Source organism: Schistocerca americana, chromosome 4, assembly GCF_021461395.2.
Source record: "Schistocerca americana isolate TAMUIC-IGC-003095 chromosome 4, iqSchAmer2.1, whole genome shotgun sequence".
Classification (NCBI taxonomy): Eukaryota; Metazoa; Arthropoda; class Insecta; order Orthoptera; family Acrididae; genus Schistocerca; species Schistocerca americana.
In genome coordinates this window covers 95957178-95984922 of record NC_060122.1, presented here as the reverse complement: position 1 = coordinate 95984922, position 27745 = coordinate 95957178, and the positions used below count along the sequence as shown (strand labels likewise).

The window sequence follows — 27745 nt, the reverse complement described above, 5'->3', positions numbered from 1 at the left end:
AATGATATGGAGCATTATCCATCACGGTTATAAAGGTTTTCATTAAGTTTTGAACTACAATGTCTTCAAACCATTTTACAAAAGTATTGTACTTCATCTCTTCATGCCATTCAGAGATCTTGTTTGAAGGGATTAACAACAGACAATGAAACCTTTTGAAATTCCAGCATGTGCTACAATTAATTTTTTGCCTTTACTGATTGGTGCTGCCATTCTACTGCTGATGGTATCATCTGCCCTGGTTTCTTGCAAACTGTGTCTTGCAGTCACCCACATTTCATCAAGCTAAATGAGATCATCAAAATTTGTCCCTACTAATTCTCTAAGAAAGCAGCATCGCTAGACTGCAATATCTTGGTGTTCCATTAATAATTTGCAACCACAAATGTATTTATAGTGGAATTGTAACTTTTCATGACTTGTAACAAGGAAAGTTCACTACCCTATCCACTGGTTCAAAGAGAACATACAGCTTTTTGAGTGTCAGATAATCCTTCCTTGAATAATACAAATATATCTGATGAAGAATCCATCTTCCTAAAAAAGAGTCAAGATTTGTGGCCCTCCTCTCGAATTGCCTAATCTTCCCAGCTGTCTCCAGTTTAGATGACTCACCTGATTCTTCTTTCACAAATTTCTTCTTGCAGATTCTTATCACTAATTGTTCTCTACTTTGTAGAGCGGCTGCATTTCTCTCCACCACTTTATCCAAAGGAAGTAGAGGTGCTCCTGCATCTGTCTCTCTCACAAAATACTCCCGCGTGGATCACACAAATGGCTGAGTATAATCACATTTGTTGAAAGTTTCCTAGGAATGCGCAGCCAAGGTCTGTCCCTCTTTTGCCTGCTTTCATTATACATTGTAAGGCATGTGAAGCTGAAAGTTGCCCAAACCTCTCACTATGATGACTTAGTGGGGACTGGCTGGCACAATGCTTCAGGCTTGGGTAGTGCAGTGCAGCAGAAGTTGCAACACAGTCGGAGCCAATAGTGCCAGACTTCCATTGGTATATTGGTGGTGGGAACCACGCAGCGTGCTACCTGCCTAGTGATAACTAGTTTAAATCAGACTATAAGTGCTGACCAGAGAGTAGTTTGCTTTTATTTTTACATTTGTCTCTTACTATTTACCAACATAATTTGTTGCATTTCAAAAAATGTGTGTTGGTTTCAGTTGATAAACAGGAACAATAGCAAAAATTACAGATTATATTAATAAGAGTTTTGTCATATGTATATAAAAGTAGTTTTATTGGACCTGTATGTAATTCAGTGTGAAAGTTGTCAGGTTACACCCGCATTTCAGTGACTCACCATTGCCTGGTGAAGCAGTTGTCAGAGCAAAATTATACTGCTAATAAATAGGCTTACATTTAAAACTGAATACGAAACAAACCATAGGAGTCTCGATCAATCAACTAATTAATTAAATGTGTTATTTTAGAAAAGTTTTCTTCACTGTTTAGAATTATTTCATCTACACTATTACATTTTAACCATATAGTCGAAACAAGCTGATGCATGAAAACTTTGGCAGACTGGCTAAAAATATCCATACAGTCAACACATGATGTATAAGGTCCCTTACTTCATCAGACCATATTGGAGCACCACAAGCAGTATTGAGAACTCTGAAATATCTGTTAATTTAGTAAAATCAATTTTACATACAAAGTAAAACTGATGTTGACACTTTTTGTGGCTATGTTGCTGTTCTGTGGAATGAATGAAATTGTTTTCTAATTATTGGCATTATTTTATGTCTCCAATATCCTCCACTCCTTATTTGCCACCCTTTCAACCTCTGAGACCCCATATATCACTGGATGAAAATTCATTTTCTTTAATCTTCATGAATTTGGAATAATTTCACAATTTTACTGAAACAATCTGATGTCTTTTATTGTGAAGAAGAAGAAGAAGAGGAGAATGGAGGTGGAGGGGGCAGGGGGGGAGGGGGAAGGAGTGTGTGAGTGAGTGTGTGTGTGTGTGTGTGTGTGAGAGAGAGAGAGAGAGAGAGAGAGAGAGAGAGAGAGAGAGAGAGAGAGAGAGAAATTGTTAGGACTTTCGCGAACACTTGTTGACAAACTGCCTGTTGACTTCTGTCTCGGGCTCTTTGGCCAACATTTGACGATATTTATGATGTTTTGCCAGCATGAGTGGTTGGAATTGTCAAAGCTTTACACTCCATTGCTGGCGGTGGATTGGAGCCAGGCTCATAGCTGCAGACTATATGTACCTGGTGCACCAATGTCCAAGGGCTACTCAATGGTCATTTCCAGTGCAGTTGTCCTCTTGATACCTGCAACAGTCATTCGCTGCAGCACGGGAATCCAGGATCAGTTTACCTTGATACTTTCTTAATTCTTTTTGAAGCTTTTCTCATGTTTGTGTATTTTCCTCATTCCAACAGAAACTTTTCCGCATGTGCATGGTATGCAGTATATGCCTGGCATTGCAAGTGAGTTCCTCTTCTCCTTTGCTGATCTGAGACCCAACTTTGATCTTCTTTGTCTTTATGCTGTGTTTGTGCAATATACAGCTGATTCTGTCCATCACTCTGCAAATGTATGGCAGAAAAGCTGTACCCGACATTTCTTTTTCCAATGTTTCACTTCGCCGAGTGTTTGACTCTGTCATACTTCTCATATAACTTATGGAGTACCCATTGCTCCTTAGAACACTCTGCAGGTGTTTCATTTCACATCTGAGGTGCTGTAGCTCAAACATTCATCTCGCTCACTTTATGAATGTATTAATCATGCCTCTTTTTCTGGCTCAACTGGTGATTTGACAATTCGTGCAGATATTGATCTGTGTGTGTAAGTTTTTGATACACATCGTGTCCTAGGTTTTTACCATCCCTTGTGACCAGCACATGTAGAAATAGTAGTTCTTTGTCCTTTTCTATTTCCATGGTGAATTTTATGTTGGCGTGGAGGCTGTTCAGGTGTCTTAGAAAGTCACCTAGCTGTTCCTCACCATAGCTCCACACAGTGAAGGTATCATCGCATATCTGTACAACACCTTAGGTTTACAAGGTGCCAAGTCCAGTACCTTTGCCTCAAAATTTTCCATGAAGACATTGGTCACCATTGGACTAAGAGGACTACCCAAGGTGACCTCTTCTGGCTGTTCATAGAAGTTACCATTTCACGTACATTAACTCATGGTGAGTGATGCATGAAAGAGGTTGGTGGTGTTTTGCTTCTCAGTGAAATGTGCTTAGTCTTTTACGTGTGTATCAGTCTTCCCCATGTGCAGCTGGAGCAGAGAGGCCAAGTGTTTTGCCAGTTTACTTGTCGGTGAGCCAGGAGTGCTATCAGACCTAGTAGAACATTATTCTTATTGATCATTGGTAATCCATACAGCCGAGTGGTATGGCTTCTGTGTTGCACAGGTTCATCTGTATATCTGCCAGCAGAGAAGACGCCTTGATTAACTAATTCATATTCCGTGTGATGCATCGGGTGTGTGCTTTGTTTTCAGTACACCGTCGGTTCTAATAGGTCCCAGATCTTCTGCTCTTCATCTTTGGTCTCCATTATGGTGGTTGCATTACCCTTATCAGTGGTCAGTACCAGTATACTCTTGTTAGTGTTAAGACTCTTGAAAGCCTAGCTTCTCTGCTTCAGCTGCATGTGGGGAGACTGACACATACATAAAGGACTCATGTCATTTCATTGAGGAGCTGAAGAAACTAGAACTTGCACCAAACTACATCCTCATCAACTTTGATATTGTTTCTTTGTTTATGAAAGTGCCAGTCAATGACTCTCTGGAGCATATCAGTTCCATTTTCCCCACAAAACATCACCAAGCTGTTTCATGCATGTCTCACCACAAGCTGTGTCACGGGAATGACAACTTCTATGAACAGCTGGAAGGTGTCGCCATGGGTAGTCCTCTTAGTCCAATGGTGGCCAACTTTTTCATGGAACATTTCGAAGCACAGGCACTGGACTTGGCATCTTGAAACTTAAGGTAAGGTACAGATGTGCAAATGATACTTTTGCTGTGTGGAGACATGGAGAGGAGCAGCTCAGTGACTTCTAAGACATTTCAACAGCCTCCATGCCAACATAAGATTTACCATGGAAGTAGAAAAGGACAAAGGAGTAACATTTCTACATGTGCTGATCACAAGAGATGGTGAAAACCTGCAACACTGTATTGAAAACTTATACACATGAATCGATAGCTGCACAAATTGTCATATCATCACCTGAGCTAAAAAAGAGACATGATTAATACACTCATAAAGCGAGCAAGATGAATATGTGACTCACAGCATCTCAGATGCAGAATGCAACATCTGCAAAGTATTCTGAGGTGCAATGGGTACTCCACAAATTACATTAGAAATACAACAGAGTCAAATGCTCAGTGAAGTGACACGTCGGAAAAAGAAATGTTGGGCATGGTCTTTCCGCTATACATTCCCAGAGTGATGGACAGAATCAGCCATATATATTGCAAACACAGTTAAAGTCTGTTTACAAACCAATAAAGAAGATCAAAGTGTGTCTCAGATTGGCAAAGGAGAAAAGGGACCCATTTTCAATGTTGGGAATATATTGCATACCATGCACATGTGGAAAAGTTTGTTGGAATGACTGGACAATCAATCAACATCAGGATCACAGACATAAGCAACATTGAAGTAGAGAAATTGGCCATGGCAGAGCATGCGCTGTGTAAAATTTGCCAACGCAGAAGTTCTGGCTAGAGAAGATATATCACATCTGCTTGTGTAGAGAAGCTATAGATATACACAAACATGTGAATAGCTTCAAGAAAAAATAAGAAAGCATGAAGGTAAAAGACTCCTGGATTCCTGTGCTGCAGCAAACAACTGTTGCTGGTAGCAAGAGGAGGACCACATCAGAAATGACCGAGGAGTAGCCTTGGATCTTGGCGCATCAGGTACTTATAGTCTGGGGCTGCGAGCTCGGCTCCAGTCCATCGCCAGCAATGGAGGGTGAAGCTTTGAGAATTCCAGCCAATCATGCTGGTGAAATGTCAGAAAAGTCATGGCACAAACGTCGGCCGAAGACTCTGAGAGAGAAACAAACAGGCAGTTTGTCGGGGGAGGGGGGGGGGGGGGGGGGGGGAGAGAGAGAGAGAGAGAGAGAGAGAGAGAGAGAGAGAGAGAGAGAGAGTCTGTACATTTGAACATTATGATTGATTCTTTTTGATTCAACAACAATAGGTTGCTTATATCTGATACAGAATTCATGGTCCTTACTAAATAGCATCTTTTGCTCAAAATGAGTGGTCTCCATGACAGTCTGAAAAATTATCCTCACTTGTGACCTGTTGTCCTTGTAACATAGGTCTTAATCAGTCTTACTGATCCATTTCTTTCTCAAATCAACTACTGTTTTTCTTTTGGGTCCATACTTTTAAGTTAGTTGATCCAGCAATCAATGCAGATCTCTTGCAGTACCTATTCCAATTAGAATCAGTGACATCTTCACGTTCCTCCTCTTTTTCTTAACCACAGTAGTTAGTAAGAAATTAGTCATTAAGATGTTTGCGAGTTTTCAAGTTTGTAGCCAAGCCGTCATATTTTCTTTCTTGATATTTCAACGAGTTCCCTAGTTGTCTAAGTTGGTTGTTAAACATAGTTTTGTTTGCCCACTGTTTGGATTCCAAACTAAACTGTGAATAGTATATGCTGAGAGCAGCCTAACAATTGTTTTCTGGTGCCATTAAATGATAAAACTGTCATCACATATTCAAATCCAGAAGAAAGGTTATGCTGAAATGCAGCACAATTTAAGTAAGAAAAATACTGCAGACAGTTCACTTCACTAAAAGGATTGACACTGTTTTGATGTGATTTAATGTTTTTAAAAAGAAGTATGAAGCACTCTGTTGCTCTCACTTTAAACAGTTCTTAAGCTGCTTGTGGATCAACTTTATCAGATATTATCCATATTTATTTTCTGTTAAACTGGTGAAGATATGTAAATAAAAGGTCTGTCAATTATTAGTACACAACTGCACTCTGTGTCTTGTCAATTTGAACACTGGAGTGCTGAGAAGAACCATTACACAGTGGCTGTTGTCAGGTTGAGTAATCCAGTCAATAAAAATGTGAAAGTTGTGAACAGAATTAATTACAATATTTGATATCACATTGAGAAATTGAATTTGTCGCACCCATTGGATTTTTCAGTGTTTACAGAAGACAAGGCCACTAGGGAGGGAGAGGTAGGAAGCTCACAAAAATTATTTACATCAGATTACTTTTAATGGAATAGCCACATATTGTGTAATCAACAGAAAACTGAGAAATTACAACAACAAATTGATTCAACACTCAGAGACAAACAGAATGAATCAAATTCTGTGACAGATACAATGGGAAGTGATAAAACTGGAAAGTATTTCCTGTGTAAAAATACTAACAATATGAATTTAAGAATCAGTGACATCTGAGTCACAGATAAATCCTTTGGTTAGTGTGGAAACAGTCCACAGCCAGCCAGTTTTATTCAGCTTCGAAAATGACTTATTAAGGATTGTTTTAAGAATGCCATTTGGGCTCATCCTCTCACATTGTTTCCTTGTATTGCTCCTTCTAGAATGATTGTGCAATGATTGCAATGAACTGGCTGCGAAACTTCCTGACAAATTGAAAGTGTGCGGCAAGCCAAGACTTGACCGTGGGACATTCATCTTTCAGAGGCTCCTGCCCTACCAACTGAACTATCCAAGTATAACGTGTGAACTTTGCATTTTCACCTTCACAAGTTCCTCTGCCAGAATACTCAACTATCATGGAAAGCAAGGGTCTCAAATTAAAGACCTGGTCCGGCACACACTTTTAATCTACAAGATAGTTTCATATCAGCACACACTCTGCTGTATAGTGAAATTTTCTTCTGGATTATTATGTGACCTATCCACTTGTATTGTCTTCTGTAGATTGTTTTCATTAATGTGGTTCCCTCAGCAGTTATTTGAAAGGTTGATGGGTCTATCTGACCATTTTATCTTTAATACTGTCTCCAACAACATACTTCAAACATATCAAGAGATTTCATTTAGTTTTTGTTTATGATCAACATTATGTGCTATGCTCCAGATGCAAATGTTAGTGTTCTTTCCTCTGCAGTGATAAGTGGACTTACTTGGATTACTTCTGAAGTCAGACACAAAGTCCAAAATACTCAATGTAGTGGGTTTTTGGAGGTAGGGTTGAAAACTATAAACAAAGTTTCAAAAAGACTGACAATGCTTACAAATTATTTGTGGGGAAATACCTTTATTAAATTGCTAACCAACTGCTGAGTGCCATTAAATTTGCGTTTCATTTCAACACAAAACAACTGATCCCAAAGATTCCATATAAAGTAACTGTCAGTGAATAGGAAGATGAATAATGGTTAATCACATTGTTGTAGCAACCTCACAATTAGAAAGGGAAGGAATACAGTCTAGATAGCAGAGTTTATCATTATGCAGAATTGGAGAATAAACATAATTTTCCCATAACATAGACAAATAGCTTGTTAGAAAAAATTGGAATTACTAATTGATTTTCCAGATGGAACAATTGGTCATGTCTGGCCAGGAGTATCACAACATCAGTCAGATAGTTCATAGGAAAACTTATGAGCTGTCAAGAAGTACTGCTTATGAAGTTAACACGTGTTCCCAGAATGAATTTTTGCTCTGGAGTGGAGTGTGAACTGATTTGAACTTCCTGGCAGATTAAAACTGTAGAGGGAGGCATTGGTAGAAGTGGAGCCCTGAGGGCGGGTTTGGGTTGTTCCAAGATAGCTCAGTCAGTAAAGCACTTGACTGTGAAAGGTAAAGATTCTGGGTTTAAATCATGATGTGTCACACAGTTTTAATCTTCCGGGCAGTTTGATATCAATGTATGTTGATTTTTACTTGTATAAATTTAACATGGTTTTTACTATGAAAGTGGCTTGGATACGCTAGACATCAGTAGGTTCTTGATAGTGTGAATTTTACATGTGGAGTGTGAATTTAAACTATGATGATGTATTCACAACAACAAATGCAACATTTTTGCGAGGGTGGACATAATGTCTGTGACAAAATGCATCAATTGTTGGAAAGTTATAAGTAATCTTTTATTTTATATATTAAATCAGAACTATTTGTATGACTCAACAATCAGCTATAGCTATGACTGTCTTTATCAGTAGTAAAATGCAAATACATCAGATATATAATTCACAGCTATGTCTTTAAAATGAATGTAAGCTGTGTACATATTCGTATTGTCAGTGAATTATTTTTGTGTTATACAGCATTGCTCGGAGACCTATTGCACCAGGTGTGAGGTCCCGCAGATACAAGCAAGCAGTGGTTGCTGCAACACTCAGCAATTTGTCAGACGAAGAAAATACTTCTGAATACAGCCACCCGCCTTCTAGCCAGTGCTCCACCCTGGAGAGCAACCCAGACCTTTTAAAGTCCATTACGAATTTAGGCAACAAACGAGCACATAGTGACTCCCAAGATGTAAGTAAAGATGACTGTAGTTCTCATAAAGTTGATTCATTGAATATGATGATTAAATGAAGCAGAGAAAAAGTATAATAGTGCTAAAAATCGTTTCTTGGTTTATAGGGAGTAACATCACCTGGCAGTTCAGATTCCGAATCGGACGACGTGAGTGATATGACTATTGGAACACAGCTAGCGAACTCGCCGAAGATAGAGACAATTGTCTGATGGCAGGAATATTCGACATACTCCTTTCCACTGAACTTGATTCCTTTTATAATTAAGTTAAGGTTGTTTTTAGTAACATATGACATTTTAAAATTTATGTATAATGTACAATCATTATATACGGAATGTGATGAAGTTTAAGAGGTATGTCGTGACAATGTTGTTAATTATAAGGCAACATTCCAGAATTTTTACATTAAGAATCAATTTAGTTTTGGCTACAATTAGTCACATTTTCAGGCCACTTTATTTTCTGCAAATTATTTTTTTGATATAGAGAGCAGACTGTAAGTCACATAGCAGAAAAATTAAGTCACATCACAACAATAGGTTTGGCATGTGCTAGTGTTCACTGTTGACAATAGAGAATGATCTCACGTTAAATGTTCATCACATTCCTTCTAGCTATCCATGTTTTAATGGTGTTTGCATCATGATGGATGCAGCTGAGATATTAATAATTTTATTTATGTTGTCGTTGCATGTAGACGTATTTTATTGGGCATCGAGCTGGTGCAGTAAAATTAGTCAAATATTTTACATTCCATATCAGAAGCAGTATTATTTTTACGTGTTATTGAAATTTGCTTTGAGTGATAAAGATTGTAAAACATGGATATATTAATGTCTGAATTGTGGTTTAAAGACTGAATCTCAGGGACAGGAGTTTGACAGACAGACATCACAAAAATAAGTTCACATTCACTGCCACTCAATGACTTATGCATATGTACAAAGTTATTTAATTACATATATTTCTCAAAGTAATTTGTGTAGATGCATGCTATCAATATTATAATGTTTATGCTGTACAGGTCAAATAATGACATATTGTCACACACTGTAGATCATTTTGTTGTTACTATACTTGTAGCCATCAGATCCTCCCAAGTAGTTTCTTACAGCAAGGTATTTTATTTAAGAAGAAAAGAGAGACTTTAGCATAACTATGCTACTGGTTATTGACTGTACATAAGCAGCACATCTCATTCAGATTTCATGTACTGTGTATTTTATAATGCCTCTAAATCTATTAGTGATTCACTGTGACTGGCCTGAAATATGATGAGTGTCTGTAAGCTTCTGTCATGAATGAAGTGTATTCACACTTCAAAAATGTTGCTCTTCTTAGTTTATAATTTGTGTGTGTGTGTGTGTGTGTGTGTGTGTGTGTGTGGGTGGGTGCGTGCGCGCATGCAGAATGGCAAAGAATACTTTTTCTCCATTCCTACAGTAAATTAATTTTAGAGAATAGTATTGATTATCATTTCTTTTCTCAGTGCACCTTGCATGAATTTGAGATTCCTAAGCATGACTGTCAGACACTCAATATTACCATGACATTCTTGTGTGGTTGTGTAATTTTTAGATTTTTGCTGTTCAATATTTATTTTTTTAAGTCTGTGTAAGATATTATTAAGTAAGTTTTTTGTTACTCTGAGACTAGCGAGATGATGCAATATGTTCATTGTAGAAAGAAAAATGTAGATGATATTAATATTAGCACAGATTCTTTACTTCAGATACAGTGGAAGAGTACATTCAGAGTTCCCCATTTAATTCTCACATTCAGTGTAAAGAGAAGAGTATATTTGTGTACCTCACTTAGATTGCGGAGCCCGTTAGCTGCTTCTACACAGTCTCTGTATATAATTATGATGATGTAAATTAGATATTCCAGTAAGCTATATATAAATATATAAACGGAGGCTGTGGAGCACTTTAAAGTACTGAATAAAATATTTCATTCCAAAAGTACAAGTTTCTGTAATGTTTAATCTATTTCATGAAATATGTTAAAAATGTCTAAAATAAAGTGTCTGCCTGAGAGAAGTTTTTGATTTTATAAATGACTTTTCTGTTAGCTGCTCTGGTGAAAGATGTTAAATTCGTTCCACACTATTTACACCTGTAAATGTTACATACATTCATCGTGTTGTGTGTTAATTTCAAAGTATGGCTGCTGTACACATGGAAATAATGATCATCATCTCCTTTAAAATGCAACGTTCAGTGATGCACAGAAGTTTGCAGCACAGTCAAAATGACCTGTTAATAATTGTTACTCGAAGTTAAAATTTGTCTTTAAAAAAAATGTCAATGGAAATGTAATGTTTTATTCTTATTAACTAAAATAATGTGTCACTACTTAACATAACCTGTATTCAGGGAACTGTTTTGCCTCAATTCCTCTTTTTTATTATTATGCGACATAATGATCTACAGCAGCAGAGTGTTTAAATATGAACACATATTGAAACAAATTTCTTTTCTAACACAAAGAATGCAGACATGTAGGTGTAAATGAAATAATTCCACATACAGCTGAGGTGCTGAGCAGTAGATGATCAAGTAAATAGGATCAAAATTGTTAGCAAGCATTCAAATAGTGTCCTTCCTCAGAATGAAAGCAGGCTTTTCATCGCAACTCATATTCGTGTTGCAAAACAAAAGAACCACTGTATGTGCTTCACTGAGTTGAAGATTCAATTTTTATAATACTTATGTGCAGTCGCACCTAGCAGTAACTGCATTTTCCCCAGTTTGTGAGCATTTTTGCATTGCCATTTCAGATTTTGCCATTTTTAGGTAGAGTAGGCAGTAAGGTTTTGTGCAAGAAGAATTAAGTGAGATTAGGAAGTTAACATGAGCTCAAAACCTATGTGTTGATTTTAGAATATATGTAATTGCCAATTCTACATACACAGAGCAGATACCAAGAAGTTTATGCACTTGTGAAAAATGAAAAATCAGACCCTTAAGCAAAGGTCCAATATGAACAAAGCTTTATGCACTTGTTATACATATTGGAATGTTTATATGATTGCACTAGTACAGCTGTGCCTTGGAAAATAATTTCAGTGTTTTCCATAGCCACATTTAGTTTTGGTGCTCTCCTTACTATGATGCATAAAGGTGTCAAAAGTCATCTCTGGACATAATCTTCAACACTTCATCATGGTGCAGTCAGTTAAGGTGTGATGCCACTGATCCAGACTGACCATCAGATTTCACTCATCCTCTGCAGGGAAAAGTTTGATAATAGTGTTACAAAAGGGCTGATAAATGTTTCGAAAGAACATTGTGCATTGTAAGAGGTATATACACAGGCATTATTCTGCTAGAAGAGTCCACTTCCCTCAGAGTGTAGGAATGGCAGTAGAGAGGATCCGAAGGTATCCTACACTCTGAGTGTTTCATAAATAAATATGTGCACAGTCATTTTACACTTTACTGTGGTGATGGTGGACAAAGGAAAGCTATCCTTCTTAGATGTTCTAGTTGAGTGGAAGTTAGATGGACACCTTGGCCATTCAGTGTATCATAAGGCAGCCCACAAGAACTGATATCTGAACGGGCAAAATTTCCATCACCCTGTCAAATAGAGAGCTGTACTGATCTCTCTCTCTCTCTCTCTCTCTCTCTCTCTCTCTCTCTCTCTCTCTCTCTCTGTGTGTGTGTGTGTGTGTGTGTGTGTGTGTGTGTGTGTGTGTGTGTGTGCACGCCCATGTGCATTTCATCTATTTTCGACAAAGGCCTTGCTGGCCAAAATATTATTTGTGACAGTCTTTTGGTTGTGGCTATCTGCAGCTCAGCATCTCTGCTGTATGGTGAGTAGCAACTTTCCTTCCATAATATCGTTACATCCCATCCCAGATTTTCCATTGAGTGAAAAAAATCTTAAACAGACATGGGATTTAAACCATCTTTCAGTTGCCTGAGAGATGATGTGCTGTGTGAAGGGCACTCATGGCCTCAGAGGTCCATTGGCCCTAAAATTTCGCTCATGATACTTCTCTCTAATATTTTTAGTTTATTGTTCAGTGCTAGGCATTCACTTCTGTAGGATGCTCTTTCCGTTTTGCATATCTTTTCATTTATGACAGGTTTTTAATAACTCATTTCCCTGAATTGTCTGTCCTGAACTCTGTAAGGTGAATTTTTTTATGTTAGTGACAAATTTGATTCTTTCTGCAGAGACTCTTAAACCTGCACTACTAGCTATATTTTTCAACAGATTGATGTATATTTCTGCACCCACTAGATTTTCAGATGGTACAACAAAATCATCTTCAGCTGCCAGGCAATTTACTTAAATACACTGTTTTCTTTTTCTAAGTTTTGTTGCCATCCTTGACATTCTTTTTATTCTTCAATTCAAATTAAACTAATTTTTAAAATACACATTTCCAGATCACTGGAGAGCCATCACCTTGACTCACACCTGTATTGTTTTATAGAGATTAGAAATTTTGGGCATGTACTTTACTTTTGACGCTGTATCTGTAAGAATTTTACGGACTAGCTGTCTATTAGTCCTTTATTCTTAAATCATAGAGTTTGAAGAATTGCTTGTCATTCACATGAGGGATTGGTCCTAAAGTCAGAATAAAAAATTGCTAACAATAGCATGACTGCGTAGAAAGCTTCTGAATAGCATTAATGACAAGACAGTGTATCCATGGAATAGGTATTTTTAAAAATAACCCTAATCAGATGGCTTTTTTGGCAAAGAGTTCCATATGTGAATAAGTTCCTATTTTGGGTCCCGAAATGAGGCGGGGAAAAAAAATCAGAGTAGAGATTTTTAAAATTTGAAATTTCTTGTGGAAACTTTAAAATTTTAACAAAATGGATAGGCTGTGATTACACTTAAAAGTGGTCTCTGAATTTAAATGGAAAGATTAGTGACATACCTGTAAGACATCAACAAATGTATCTATGAATGAATGGTGTGACGTATACTGACATTGTTGTGAATAAGGAAGCTGGTAACAGAGTTAGACCTAGCTATTACACTATGTTCAAAAATGTGCACAGAAAAGCAAGCTGTGAAACACTTGTGCTTGCACCAGCAGCATATTGTGTCATTGGGTCTGCCACAACTTTCCAGCTATCCTGTTTTACAGAGCAGATAAGCCTCCAACCTCCATGTTCCGTGACAAGTTGTGGGCTTACAACACATTGTTGACTACTTGTGGTTTCATGGACCTTCAGCCACTTTTCATAATGCTCATGACAGCAGCACGTGAACAGCTGACCAGTTTTGCCATTTCTGAAATGTGTCATGTGCCCGCAGTGGCACCAGATGGTGTTCCATTTCATAATGGGCAGTGGTTTTAATGTTTGGAGGTAGGAAGTGGTGAGATACTGTAACTCTCAATAATGGTGACAGAACTATGGATTATTGTCAGTAACAACTGCAAATCCAAGAATCTAGGGTGTGTTAAAGACAAAAAGGGATTAAAGTGTCAGGATTAGGATAAATGGACTGACTTTCGACAGTCTATACAGTGTAAGTAGTAATTTCTACTCAAATGCCATCCTCACCTGCATATGGTGCACCCTACTTTAGACTCACGAGGCTATGGCAACTGAGTGACTCCTGGTGTAAGGAGTCGTCCTTCTTGCCAATAGTGGATTGAAGTTAGGGCACTATTTTGCCCTAGAGTTGGGAAACTGGCTCTAAAGGCAGAGGAACTATGAAGATGGTAAATGACATTAGATGTAAAACACAATGGACAATGACTTCATTAAAGGCCTTACGACATGTCCTAGTAATCATGGTCATGGCGAAATTAGCAACCGGAGTAAGTTCCTCAATTGGATCTCTGGGAGGAACAGTTATGAGTACAGACATGAAGAAAATCAAAGGGCAAGAAAAAAAAAAAAAAACAAAAGTGGCAATGTGGAATGTAAAATCAATGAATCAAGGTGGGAAAATACATAATACAATTCAAGAAATGGATAGGATGGGAATAAAGATACTTGGAGTTAGTGAGATGCGATGGCCAAACACAGGAGATATTTACATAAATGGACTTAGAGTGCGATACTCAAGAATGTCAGACAGGAAGCATGAGCAAGAAGTTGGTGTAATACTGTCAGTGAAACTAGCAAGATGTCTCAAAAAGTTTCATACCTGTTTCAGCCCGCATAATGTATTTAGGTAGCCCTAGTGATATAAATATAATGCAGTGGACGAGGAAGATGAAGAGACAGAAGAATTTATGATAATATAAATGGAGTTTTGAAAATACTTACCAAATATAAGTTGACAGTTGTGATGGGAAATTTTGATTTTAAAGTAGGGGAAAGTAAAACATCAGACATGATAGGACCATTTGGGCTAGGAGAGGGGAATTCTAGAGGGGATGATCTTGAAAATTTTGCAGTGTCAAATGATCTAGTGATTATGAACACTTGATTTAAACTTCCATCTAGAAGGTTTTATACATGGAAGTCTCCAATAGACAGTCCTGGGAAATGTGTGAGAAATCAGATTGATTTCATATTAGTAAATAAATGTTTCAGGAACAGTTGTAAATCAGTGAAAACATACCCAGGAGCAGATGTAAACTCTGATCACACACCACTTGTAAGAGTTTTTAAAATTAGAATGAAGAGAGTCAATAAAATGAAAAAGCTGATCTAAAATTTGAGGAAAATCAAAGACCCGATAGTACAACAGAATATACAAACAGAACACAGGAGACATCGTAAGTAACAATGTCAATTTAGAATTGAACAAATTACAGAATGTTGTACAGCAAAAAATAAATAAATAAATAAATAAATATAATGCATGAAACCAAAGAGAAAGAAGAGGAAGTTATGGATGACGAGAAACTGAATCTAATGGAGTACAGGAGATTAAATAAGGGAAACCTAATGGAGTACAAGGAGATAAATAAAGATGTCAGAAGAAAAATAAGGGAGGAAAAAGAAAATGCAGAAGTGGAGTAGTGTGAGGAAATCGAGTTTTATCAAAGTAAATATAATAGTTTCATGTAAACAAGAAAGTCAAAGAAATAACAGGGAAGCACTGGAAGACCATCAGTGGGAAACTAGTGGATGAAGCAGGAAATTTGATGGTGGAATTAGAAAACAAGAAAAAGCAATGGAAAAAATATGCAGACAATTTATTTCACAACAATAGATTTGCTTTTAATTCAAGTATAAATGAGATACGTGGTACAGATATACTAGAAGTAGAGGTTCAAACAGCCATCACTCAGATGGAGGACAGAAAGGCTGCGGGATCAGACAATGTAGAAGCGGAGTTCTTAAAACTGATGGATGACAATCACGTAAAATAGTTAACCAAAATTTTCAGTCAAATTTATGTATCTGGAAACATTCCATTGGAGTGGCTGAAGTCAGAGTTTATTACTCTGCCCAAAAAGCTAAATGCAAAACAATGTGGAGATTATCGTACAATAATCTTAATGAGCCATATCTTGAAATTGTTTTCGATGGTTATAAACAGAAAAATATATAGACTTTGTGATGAACAGATAGCCACTAATCAGTTTGAGTTTGTTAATGCTGTGAGTATGACAGAAGCCTTGTTCAGTGTACAAGTATTGTTTCAGAGCTGTAGAATTGTAAGTAAAAATGTATTTGCTTGCCTAATAGATTACCAGATGGCTTTTGATAGAGTAAAACATGACAGATTGATGGAGATTTTGAGAAACAATGGAATGGAGGAAAGAGATCTGCAAATCATCAAGAATTTGTACTGGAATCAAAAAGCGGTGTTGCGTATTGATAGAGAACACACTGACGCAGTCAAAACTCTCAGGGGAGTAAGATAGGGATGTACGTTGCCACTCATACTATTTAATATATACTCAGAATTCATATTCAGAGGCTATCTGGAAGAAGTAGAAGAAAGAATCATGATAAATGGAAAAAGCTTAAACAACATTCAACACTCTGATGATACTATTGTATTTGCCAACACTAACTAAGAGTTACAATTATTAACAGATAGAATTGTAAGAGTTAGCAGTCAGAGTGGGCTTGAAATAAACACCACAAAGACAAAACTCATGGTTGTAAGTAAAGAAAATACTACAGGAGTAACCAAAGAACTATAGAAAGGGTAAAACAATGCACACACCTTGGAACCATAATAAATGAAAATTGGGATAAATCGCAAGATATCAAGATTTGCATTGGGGAAAGCAAGAAGTGCGTTTCTGAAAATGACTGCTGTCTTCAAAAGCCATAACCTAATTTTAAGAACAAAAATCAGACTTTTGCACTATTATGTATATTCTGTCCTCCTGTATGGAGTAGAGACCTTCAATAAATACATGGAAAAGAAGCTTAAGGCCTTTTAACTGTGGTTTTATAGGCAGATCCTGAGAATACCTTGAACCCAGAGAGTGATAAACGAATAAGTTTTGAGAAGAATGAACACTATACCTAAATTGATCAAGGTAGTGAAATGCCGAAAGTTGCAATATTTAGGACGTATCATGCGGAATACAAATAGCCACGATTTGCTGCAAAAAATACTTCAAGGGAAAAGAGATCCTGGAAGGAGACGAATAACTTCGTTTGTCAACGTTAGATGCTGGTTCAGTATGTCTTCGACAGAACTGTTCTATGTTGCTACCAACAGGAGAAGAGTACCACAATGATCGCCAACATCCAAATTGGATAGGCACTGAAAGGAAAAGAATACTGTACTCCTCTTCAGGACAACTTAAATGCTATATTGTGGGAATGGCTGGAAGGCCACATATTTTATTTTCATTGTCAGGTGATAACTGCCATTACATTGGACATTTCAAAGTCAAGATACCAATGAACAGATGGGCTGTTGCCTATGCTACTCCAGGTAGTGGGTGACTGGCATGACAGCCAACAGCTGAATGGTAGCTCGTATTCAGGGGAGAAGTTTTCTTGCAGCAAGACTTTGATGCAGCATGGCATTTTTCTTGTGGTCATTTGTTTATACTATTGAGCCTAGGTCTTGTGGAGGAGATGGCTGGCAAACATATGCAACATGTAGGACTGGTAATGTTGGTAACTTGTAGCGATTCTCCCTGTTCGTGGTCTTGGGGTGTGTAATTATTCTAATAGCCCCTCTTATTTTCCTCTGCTGCTTCCATGGTTGCTGAGCAAGCACACAGGCTTTTTGGGTGCTGATAAATCAGCCACAGTCCTGACAACTGAAACAGGGTGGAATATAGAGTGTTAAAGAAACTTTTTCGTATTTTGAGAGGTGGTAGTATGGACCAAAATAAGACAGAAATGTCCAGTAAACATGAGCTCTAAAGAACTGTGAGCACTTGATAATTTTTGCTAAAGTGAAACATATCTCTTCCACTGCAACCTCTTTGCTGTTACGAACGACCTACAAAAGACAAAGACTGTTGTTATGCATGGGTAGAACATGCAGTAAACATATGTTAATGTTGTTACTGTAAACTGTATTCACAGTTCTGGGCGAGTGCAGCACACACATTAGTTCCAGTGGAACGAGGTTATGTTGTAAGTTTGTGAACTATTTTTATATTGCAGGTTCAGTATAATGGAAGCTTATTATTCCATGTCGGAAGTGGTCTGTTATGGTCTGGCAAATGGAAGCAACTGTGCAGCCAACTGCAGGTCCAGCCAACTGTCACTTATCCATTTTACCAGATTTTATTCTCTTGGTAACTGGCATCTCTTGTGTCATTAGTTGTAGCCGACTAAAAACTCAGAGACAGAAAGATAGTCTGAATAACGTAGCCTATACGGTATTTAAAGTTAGAAATTAATCACTTTTTACTTTCAATTTTGTTACATTAGTGATTGGTGGCCTGTTCAGGTTTCACAATTCCCTTTTGTAAGCAGGTAAGCAAAAACTACATACTGTACTTCATTACAGTTCTTGCAAAAAAGTTTTTGTGCAGCAAACCCGCTCTTAATGAAATAATGATAGTTCATTGTGGCAAAGGAATCAACTCAAAAGCACAATCACAATGCTGACTGGCACAATAGTTTCACCAGAGTAACACATTCACAGTGAAAGCTATATAGAGTAGCATCATCTACATGTAGCATATACAGTGTTCATGTTGTAGTATTGTAGAAAGTAGCACCATAAACCAAGCTATCCAATGAAAAAAAGTTTTATAATTTTAACACTTTGATTTGGTGTAGTTAATATTAGGAATTTTATAGGCATCAATATGATGCAATTGTTATTTGAGTATCTACTTTCAACGAGATAAATGTTAACATTGTATTAGCTAAGAACAAACTTTAACAAGATCCGGCATGTGATGTTATCTGAGTGGTTTCTGATTACAGACTTTTTGATATAGAATGTAGATGTTACTTGGCTGATGGTGCGACGGGTACTGGTGATTTTTGAGGCAGGGGTGGTATGAATACGATGTGATTCTTGAAACAACTTAACATTTTGATATTTTGTAAGGACTGTAAGTCTACCGTTATCTGGTATATGAAAAATGTTGAAGGTTAGTAAATTATAAAAGTATATGGAACCCCCCCCCCCCCCCCCCCCCCCCATGAACCATGGACCTTGCCGTTGGTGGGGAGGCTTGCATGCAGCGATACAGATAGCCGTACTGTAGGTGCAACCACAACGGAGGGGTGTCGGTTGAGAGGCCAGACAAACGTGTGGTTCCTGAAGAGGGGCAGCAGCCTTTTCAGTAGTTGCAAGGGCAACAGTCTGGATGATTGACTGATCTGGCCTTGTAACAATAACCAAAATGGCCTTGCTGTGCTGGTACTGCGAACGGCTGAAAGCAAGGGGAAACTACAGCCGTAATTCTCCCGAGGGCATGCAGCTTTACTGTATGATTACATGATGATGGCGTCCTCTTGGGTAAAATATTCCGGAGGTAAAATAGTCCCCCATTCGGATCTCCGGGCGGGGACTACTCAAGAGGATGTCGTTATCAGGAGAAAGAAAACTGGCGTTCTACGGATCGGAGCGTGGAATGTCAGATCCCTTAATCGGGCAGGTAGGTTAGAAAATTTAAAAAGGGAAATGGATAGGTTGAAGTTAGATATAGTGGGAATTAGTGAAGTTCGGTGGCAGGAGGAACAAGACATCTGGTCAGGTGACTACAGGGTTATAAACACAAAATGAAATAGGGGTAATGCAGGAGTAGGTTTAATAATGAATAAAAACATAGGAGTGCGAGTAAGCTACTACAAACAGCATAGTGAACGCATTATTGTGGCCAAGATAGATACGAAGCCCACACCTACTACAGTAGTACAAGTTTATATGCCAACTAGCTCTGCAGATGACGAAGAAATTGAAGAAATGTATGATGAAATAAAAGAAATTATTCAGATTGTGAAGGGAGACGAAAATTTAATAGTCATGGGTGACTGGAATTCGAGTGTAGGAAAAGGGAGAGAAGGAAACATAGTAGGTGAATATGGATTGGGGGACAGAAATGAAAGAGGAAGCCGCCTGGTAGAATTTTGCACAGAGCACAACATAATCATAACTAACACTTGGTTTAAGAATCATGAAAGAAGGTTGTATACATGGAAGAACCCTGGAGATACTAAAAGGTATCAGATAGATTATATAATGGTAAGACAGAGATATAGGAACCAGATTTTAAATTGTAAGACATTTCCAGGGGCAGATGTGGACTCTGACCACAATCTATTGGTTATGACCTGTAGATTAAAACTGAAGAAACTGCAAAAAGGTGGGAATTTAAGGAGATGGGACCTGGATAAACTAAAAGAACCAGAGGTTGTACAGAGATTCAGGGAGAGCATAAGGGAGCAATTGACAGGAATGGGGGAAATAAATACAGTAGAAGAAGAATGGGTAGCTTTGAGGGATGAAGTAGTGAAGGCAGCAGAGGATCAAGTAGGTAAAAAGACGAGGGCTAGTAGAAATCCTTGGGTAACAGAAGAAATATTGTATTTAATTGATGAAAGGAGAAAATATAAAAATGCAGTAAGTGAAACAGGCAAAAAGGAATACAAACGTCTCAAAAATGAGATCGACAGGAAGTGCAAAATGGCTAAGCAGGGATGGCTAGAGGACAAATGTAAGGATGTAGAGGCCTATCTCACTAGGGGTAAGATAGATACCGCCTACAGGAAAATTAAAGAGACCTTTGGAGATAAGAGAACGACTTGTATGAATATCAAGAGCTCAGATGGAAACCCAGTTCTAAGCAAAGAAGGGAAAGCAGAAAGGTGGAAGGAGTATATAGAGGGTCTATACAAGGGCGATGTACTTGAGGACAATATTGTGGAAATGGAAGAGGATGTAGATGAAGATGAAATGGGAGATATGATACTGCGTGAAGAGTTTGACAGAGCACTGAAAGACCTGAGTCGAAACAAGGCCCCCGGAGTAGACAATATTCCATTGGAACTACTGACGGCCGTGGGAGAGCCAGTCCTGACAAAACTCTACCATCTGGTGAGCAAGATGTATGAAACAGGCGAAATACCCTCAGACTTCAAGAAGAATATAATAATTCCAATCCCAAAGAAAGCAGGTGTTGACAGATGTGAAAATTACCGAACTATCAGCTTAATAAGTCACAGCTGCAAAATACTAACACGAATTCTTTACAGACGAATGGAAAAAACTAGTAGAAGCCAACCTCGGGGAAGATCAGTTTGGATTCCGTAGAAACACTGGAACACGTGAGGCAATACTGACCTTACGACTTATCTTAGAAGAAAGATTAAGGAAAGGCAAACCTACATTTCTAGCATTTGTAGACTTAGAGAAAGCTTTTGACAATGTTGACTGGAATACTCTCTTTCAAATTCTAAAGGTGGCAGGGGTAAAATACAGGGAGCGAAAGGCTATTTACAATTTGTACAGAAACCAGATGGCAGTTATAAGAGTCGAGGGACATGAAAGGGAAGCAGTGGTTGGGAAGGGAATAAGACAGGGTTGTAGCCTCTCCCCGATGTTGTTCAATCTGTATATTGAGCAAGCAGTAAAGGAAACAAAAGAAAAATTCGAAGTAGGTATTAAAATTCATGGAGAAGAAATAAAAACTTTGAGGTTCGCTGATGACATTGTAATTCTGTCAGAGACAGCAAAGGACTTGGAAGAGCAGTTGAATGGAATGGACAGTGTCTTGAGAGGAGGATATAAGATGAACATCAACAAAAGCAAAACAAGGATAATGGAATGTAGTCTAATTCAGTCGGGTGATGCTGAGGGAATTACACTCCTGGAAATGGAAAAAAGAACACATTGACACCGGTGTGTCAGACCCACCATACTTGCTCCGGACACTGCGAGAGGGCTGTACAAGCAATGATCACACGCACGGCACAGCGGACACACCAGGAACCGCGGTGTTGCCCGTCGAATGGCGCTAGCTGCGCAGCATTTGTGCACCGCCGCCGTCAGTGTCAGCCAGTTTGCCGTGGCATACGGAGCTCCATCGCAGTCTTCAACACTGGTAGCATGCCGCGACAGCGTGGACGTGAACCGTATGTGCAGTTGACGGACTTTGAGCGAGGGCGTATAGTGGGCATGCAGGAGGCCGGGTGGACGTACCGCCGAATTGCTCAACACGTGGGGTGTGAGGTCTCCACAGTACATCGATGTTGTCGCCAGTGGTCGGCGGAAGGTGCACGTGCCCGTCGACCTGGGACCGGACCGCAGCGACGCACGGATGCACGCCAAGACCGTAGGATCCTACGCAGTGCCGTAGGGGACCGCACCGCCACTTCCCAGCAAATTAGGGACACTGTTGCTCCTGGGGTATCGGCGAGGACCATTCGCAACCGTCTCCATGAAGCTGGGCTACGGTCCCGCACACCGTTAGGCCGTCTTCCGCTCACGCCCCAACATCGTGCAGCCCGCCTCCAGTGGTGTCGCGACAGGCGTGAATGGAGGGACGAATGGAGACGTGTCGTCTTCAGCGATGAGAGTCGCTTCTGCCTTGGTGCCAATGATGGTCGTATGCGTGTTTGGCGCCGTGCAGGTGAGCGCCACAATCAGGACTGCATACGACCGAGGCACACAGGGCCAACACCCGGCATCATGGTGTGGGGAGCGATCTCCTACACTGGCCGTACACCACTGGTGATCGTCGAGGGGACACTGAATAGTGCACGGTACATCCAAACCGTCATCGAACCCATCGTTCTACCATTCCTAGACCGGCAAGGGAACTTGCTCTTCCAACAGGACAATGCACGTCCGCATGTATCCCGTGCCACCCAACGTGCTGTAGAAGGTGTAAGTCAACTACCCTGGCCAGCAAGATCTCCGGATCTGTCCCCCATTGAGCTGGATGAAGCGTCGTCTCACGCGGTCTGCACGTCCAGCACGAACGCTGGTCCAACTGAGGCGCCAGGTGGAAATGGCATGGCAAGCCGTTCCACAGGACTACATCCAGCATCTCTACGATCGTCTCCATGGGAGAATAGCAGCCTGCATTGCTGCGAAAGGTGGATATCCACTGTACTAGTGCCGCCATTGTGCATGCTCTGTTGCCTGTGTCTATGTGCCTGTGGTTCTGTCAGTGTGATCATGTGATGTATCTGACCCCAGGAATGTGTCAATAAAGTTTCCCCTTCCTGGGACAATGAATTCACGGTGTTCTTATTTCAATTTCCAGGAGTGTAGATTAGGAAATGAGGCACTTAAAGTAGTAAAGGAGTTTTCCTATTTGGGGAGCAAAATAACTGATGATGGTCGAAGTAGAGAGGATATAAAATGTAGGCTGGCAATGGCAAGGAAAGCGTTTCTGAAGAAGAGAAATTTGTTAACATCCAGTATTGATTTAAGTGTCAGGAAGTCATTTCTGAAAGTATTCGTATGGAGTGTAGCCATGTACGGAAGTGAAACATGGACGATAAATAGTTTGGAGAAGAAGAGAATAGAAGCTTTCGAAATGTGGTGCTACAGTAGAATGCTGAAGATTAGATGGGTAGATCACATAACTAATGAGGAAGTATTGAATAGGATTGGGGAGAAGAGAAGTTTGTGGCACAACTTGACCAGAAGAAGGGATCGGTTGGTAGGACATGTTCTGAGGCATCAAGGGATCACCAATTTAGTATTGGAGGGCAGCGTGGAGGGTAAAAATCGTAGAGGGAGACCAAGAGATGAATACACTAAGCAGATTCAGAAGGATGTAGGTTGCAGTAGGTACTGGGAGATGAAAAAGCTTGCACAGGGTAGAGTAGCATGGAGAGCTGCATCAAACCAGTCTCAGGACTGAAGACCACAACAACAACATGGATCCTTACTAGGCTTCCATTGTCAAAAATCCCCTATTTACTAGTATTGCATCCATGTTGGAATGAATCTTTTATAATTTTAAATTACTCATAATCTTAGTTAATTAGTCAGCTGCATTGCCTGATTAAAAAAAGTAGCAATGAAAGTACAATGTTAAAGAATGAGATTTTCACTCTGCAGCAGAGTGTCCGCTGATATGAAACTTCCTGGCAGATTAAAACTGTGTGCCGGACAGAGATGAGGTACTGGCAGAAGTAAAGCTGTGAGGACGGGGCATGAGTCGTGCTCGGGTAGCTCAGTTGGTAGAGCACTTGCCCGCGAAAGGCAAAGGCCCCGAGTTCGAGTCTCGGTCCAGCACACAGTTTTAATCTGCCAGGAAGTTTTACAATGTTAAATTTCAGAATCGTGTAAGCATTAAGTCAAAATAGGCAATCAGAATTATGAGGTTCCAAACCGTCAGTTTCTTGTACCTTGAAAGTTAATTAGCTTCATGCACTTTAAAATATGTTTTCAGAAACACTGAAACATGTAATTTTGAATAAATGGCAACCGTATATTGTATTCTATGCACTAGCTCAAAGTTTTTACTATAGTTGGAATTTCAATTAGCTATAACTTTTAATTAGTATCATTTCTAGTGAAACTACTTGTTTCATTGCAATCAGGCAGATAAATTTAACCAATTGTACTGTAAATTTAAATGTAGTCTTTCACAAACAACAATTGGGTACATTCGTGTACCTATTACATATGCAACCTCAAAAATAGAAGGAAAATATGAAAAAAAAATTAGTTGTTCATGGGAGTATTACACATAAGATGGAGGAGGTCCCAACTTGCTGTGTTTCACCATGTCTTTTATGCTGAAATGTATCCAGATTTATGGAACTTCACATACTACCAAACTGGTTGACTAGTGCAATATATCATCAGTTCCCATCACATGACTGGCCTGTGCTGCTAGAGGAGGTACTATTCAAATGATGGCTGGAGGTGGTCTGGATCACCAGCCCATTTTCTTCAAAATGTCAAAGAACACCTCACACAAACATTTAATGGACAACGGATTGGTTGGGGGAAGTCCAGTACACTGGCCAGCTCATTCTACCAACAGTAAAGTGCTTGCAATAGAAGAGATGTGTTTCACACTAGAAAAGATGAACAAGTGCTGATAGCTCTTAAGGGATGAATTTTAGAGTCCATATTTACTGGACATTTCTTTGTGTTTTGGTCCATACTGATGATGGGACCTAAAACACTACAAAATATAGCTTCCCAAGAACACTGCCTGACAAAAAGGTGAACCACTCAGGAAGAGAGGAGGAAACTAAATGAAACTTAAAGAAATTTTGATTGACAAGAGCATCATGAGTGATTGTATTCCCTTCTGAGGCAAGCTGACACACAACTGTTTAAACTGGTCCTTGATATCCTGGACGCTGGCACTGGGATTGCACATGTTCTGTCCGGGAGAGGTGTGGGGAACTTGCTCCGCATCATGCAGACAGTTCATATAGACGCATCCCATGTTTGGATGAGCATTGTCCTACTGAAAAATGGCACCACAATACTGTCACATGTGATGTAACGTATAAGGCTGCAGGATGTCTGTAACGTATTGTTATGCTGTCAGTGTTCCCTCAATCAATATAAGCTGTGATCTGAAGTCCTACCTGATGTTTTCTCACACCATACTGCTAGGAGTAACACTGCTGTTCCTCTCCAAAACATTGGAGGAAGTGGACTTCTCCCTAGGTCACTGCCGCATTTGCTGACGATGATCATCTGGGCAGTGCAGATGCACAACTCATCACCAAACACAGTGTGACACCATTTATCAGCAGTCCACGCTTCCTGACATGGCACCACTCCAAACACAGCTGTTTTATTAATGGCAGCTTATGCCTGAGACGGTAACTGCCTAGTCTGGCTGCTATCTGTCTGACAAATGGTGCTAGATAATTCAGTGTGTTGCATTAGGTCTATCGTTTCTCATATGGCAGGGAGATATATGAGGAGGTTATGATGTGCTTGGTGCACAATACAGAAATCCTCCCTTGTGGTGCTTAAACACCCTCACATTCCCCATGCATTCCAATACTGGGCCACTGCCACATCCAAGTTATTTGTTGATCATCCATCTTGGTAGCTCATATCTGGACCTAGTCCATCTGGTAGGTGAATCCAATTTGGAAAGTGGTCACTAGATCACAAGTCGTCATTGTATTTTAATGAACAAACTGTGCGAAAGCAGGAGAGCAAAGTGAGAGACTGATGGTGGTGAACAACTTATTGCAGTGAGGAAGTTACTTCCCTGCCTCATGTTCCTTAGCCTTGTATGTTGAGATAAGAAGCACCTCTCAACAGCTCAACTTCTAGGATAGGTTGTTGACCTCCATAGCACTGCCATTCAGTGCACAAGCACCCTTCAGCTCACCTACAGGCAGGCACGGTAGTATTAGCTACCTGCTGGGTTGCCCTATTCTACCACATTTCTGCCTTGTTCTGTCGTGTCCGTGAACCATTTGACCACCAGTGACCGTGGGACCTCAACTGACAAAGGTAGCAAATATGGCCCAACTTCTCAACTGTCAATACATGTCCTATTTGTTCCCACCTGTCCTCTTCTGCATGCTGACAACCAGATGCTGAAGTGTGAGCGCTAAAGCTGAAAAAGCTTGGCGTAAGCCACAGAGAACATTAAAATCCCCAGGTAGGAGGAATGATTGGAGAACAATCTGATGATCTCAAAAAGAGTCTCTTTTTGTAGAACTTTGTCAAAGGCAGGTATAAGGACCATAGGGTAATCCTGTGATCCACATGTTCTGGTGCAGCAACTGCCTGTAAGCTGATAATGAAGTGGGAGATGAGGAATGGTATGCATCGTTTATGAAGACTGCTACTCCTTTCTTGGCTTTCTTCACATTAAGGTTGTTCTTTCTGTGGAAGGTGCGTGCACTTCAGAAATTTTAAATTGGTTGCCTGGAGCTATATGGGTGCGAGTCTTTTCTGTGCTACAAGTTTCAGTTTCTCCATGTGCATCCTGAACTTCTTAGTATTCCACTGTAATGTAGAAGTCATCTTAGTGGTGAGACTTTTCTCTTTCCCTCTTTCTTTTCTGCCAAGATGGGGGGTTTTCCTCAGGCAGACAACAATGCCCATTGAATAGTCATGATCAAATGTGTCAGATATAACCCACATTGCACATTCTCACAGCTACTGGACCTTTTACATCTGATAGTCTTCATTTCTGGTGGCGATTTTGTAGATGTATTTGAGGATGTGTTATTAGAAACCTTTTGCTTCTCCTTATATGATTGCTGAGAGGATGCATTATTTTTGTTAGTATTACATTCTGTCGCAACTAATGGGTTCATTCTAGGCATAATTATTGGTTTAATCAGTTGCACAGACGTCCAGTTACATGTACTAAAGCACATGCTGTGCTTTCGTTAATCATCAATGTGTGAGTGCCAATTCTGGTCTCAGACACTAGCTGCTTCACTGCTGAAGTGTACGTACATAAGTGATTTTTCAATGACCTTAAATGACAGTGCAAAAGCTATAATGTTAGCTGATCACATAAATGTACTAATCAAAGATCCAAACTGTCAGACATAGCTTACATGACAGCTGAACAGGACTAGAACTGGTGCACAGGAAATAGTTTGTCTTAATTTTACAAAGATTCACAGTATGTCATTTCAAACAAGCAAAAATGACCTAGATTGATCTAGATACAGCCCCACCTTATATGGGCAACAAGAATACAACTGGGATGTGGCACATGGCTCAGAAGCTGACCGATAATTACTGATTCACCTTAACAGCCACCTACTCCATCTGCAGCAAAACACAATGAGGTTGAGGTTCCATGTTTTAATTTTGTCTTTTTATAGATTATACCATCCACAAAGGAACAGAAGTTAAGCCTAGATCCCTGTTCCCCGTGCCACATGCTGGTTGCTGAAGCACTTATTTATTTATTCTTTGCCCATGGACTCCAACGGAAAA

At 39.5% G+C, this 27745-nt stretch overlaps 1 protein-coding gene across 2 annotated transcripts in view; it reads left to right on the top strand.

Annotated features, from left to right (window-relative positions):
* Positions 1-10747, top strand: part of LOC124613123 (mitogen-activated protein kinase kinase kinase 13) — a 388238-nt gene extending 377491 nt beyond the window's left edge. For both annotated transcript variants that reach the window (XM_047141738.1, XM_047141739.1), the window contains exons 11-12: positions 8295-8508; positions 8617-10747. In XM_047141738.1, the coding sequence (XP_046997694.1) occupies positions 8295-8508; positions 8617-8721 (319 nt within the window). In that variant the 3' untranslated portion in view covers positions 8722-10747. The remainder of the gene's footprint in view (positions 1-8294; positions 8509-8616) is intronic.
* The last annotated feature ends 16998 nt before the right edge of the window (positions 10748-27745 follow it).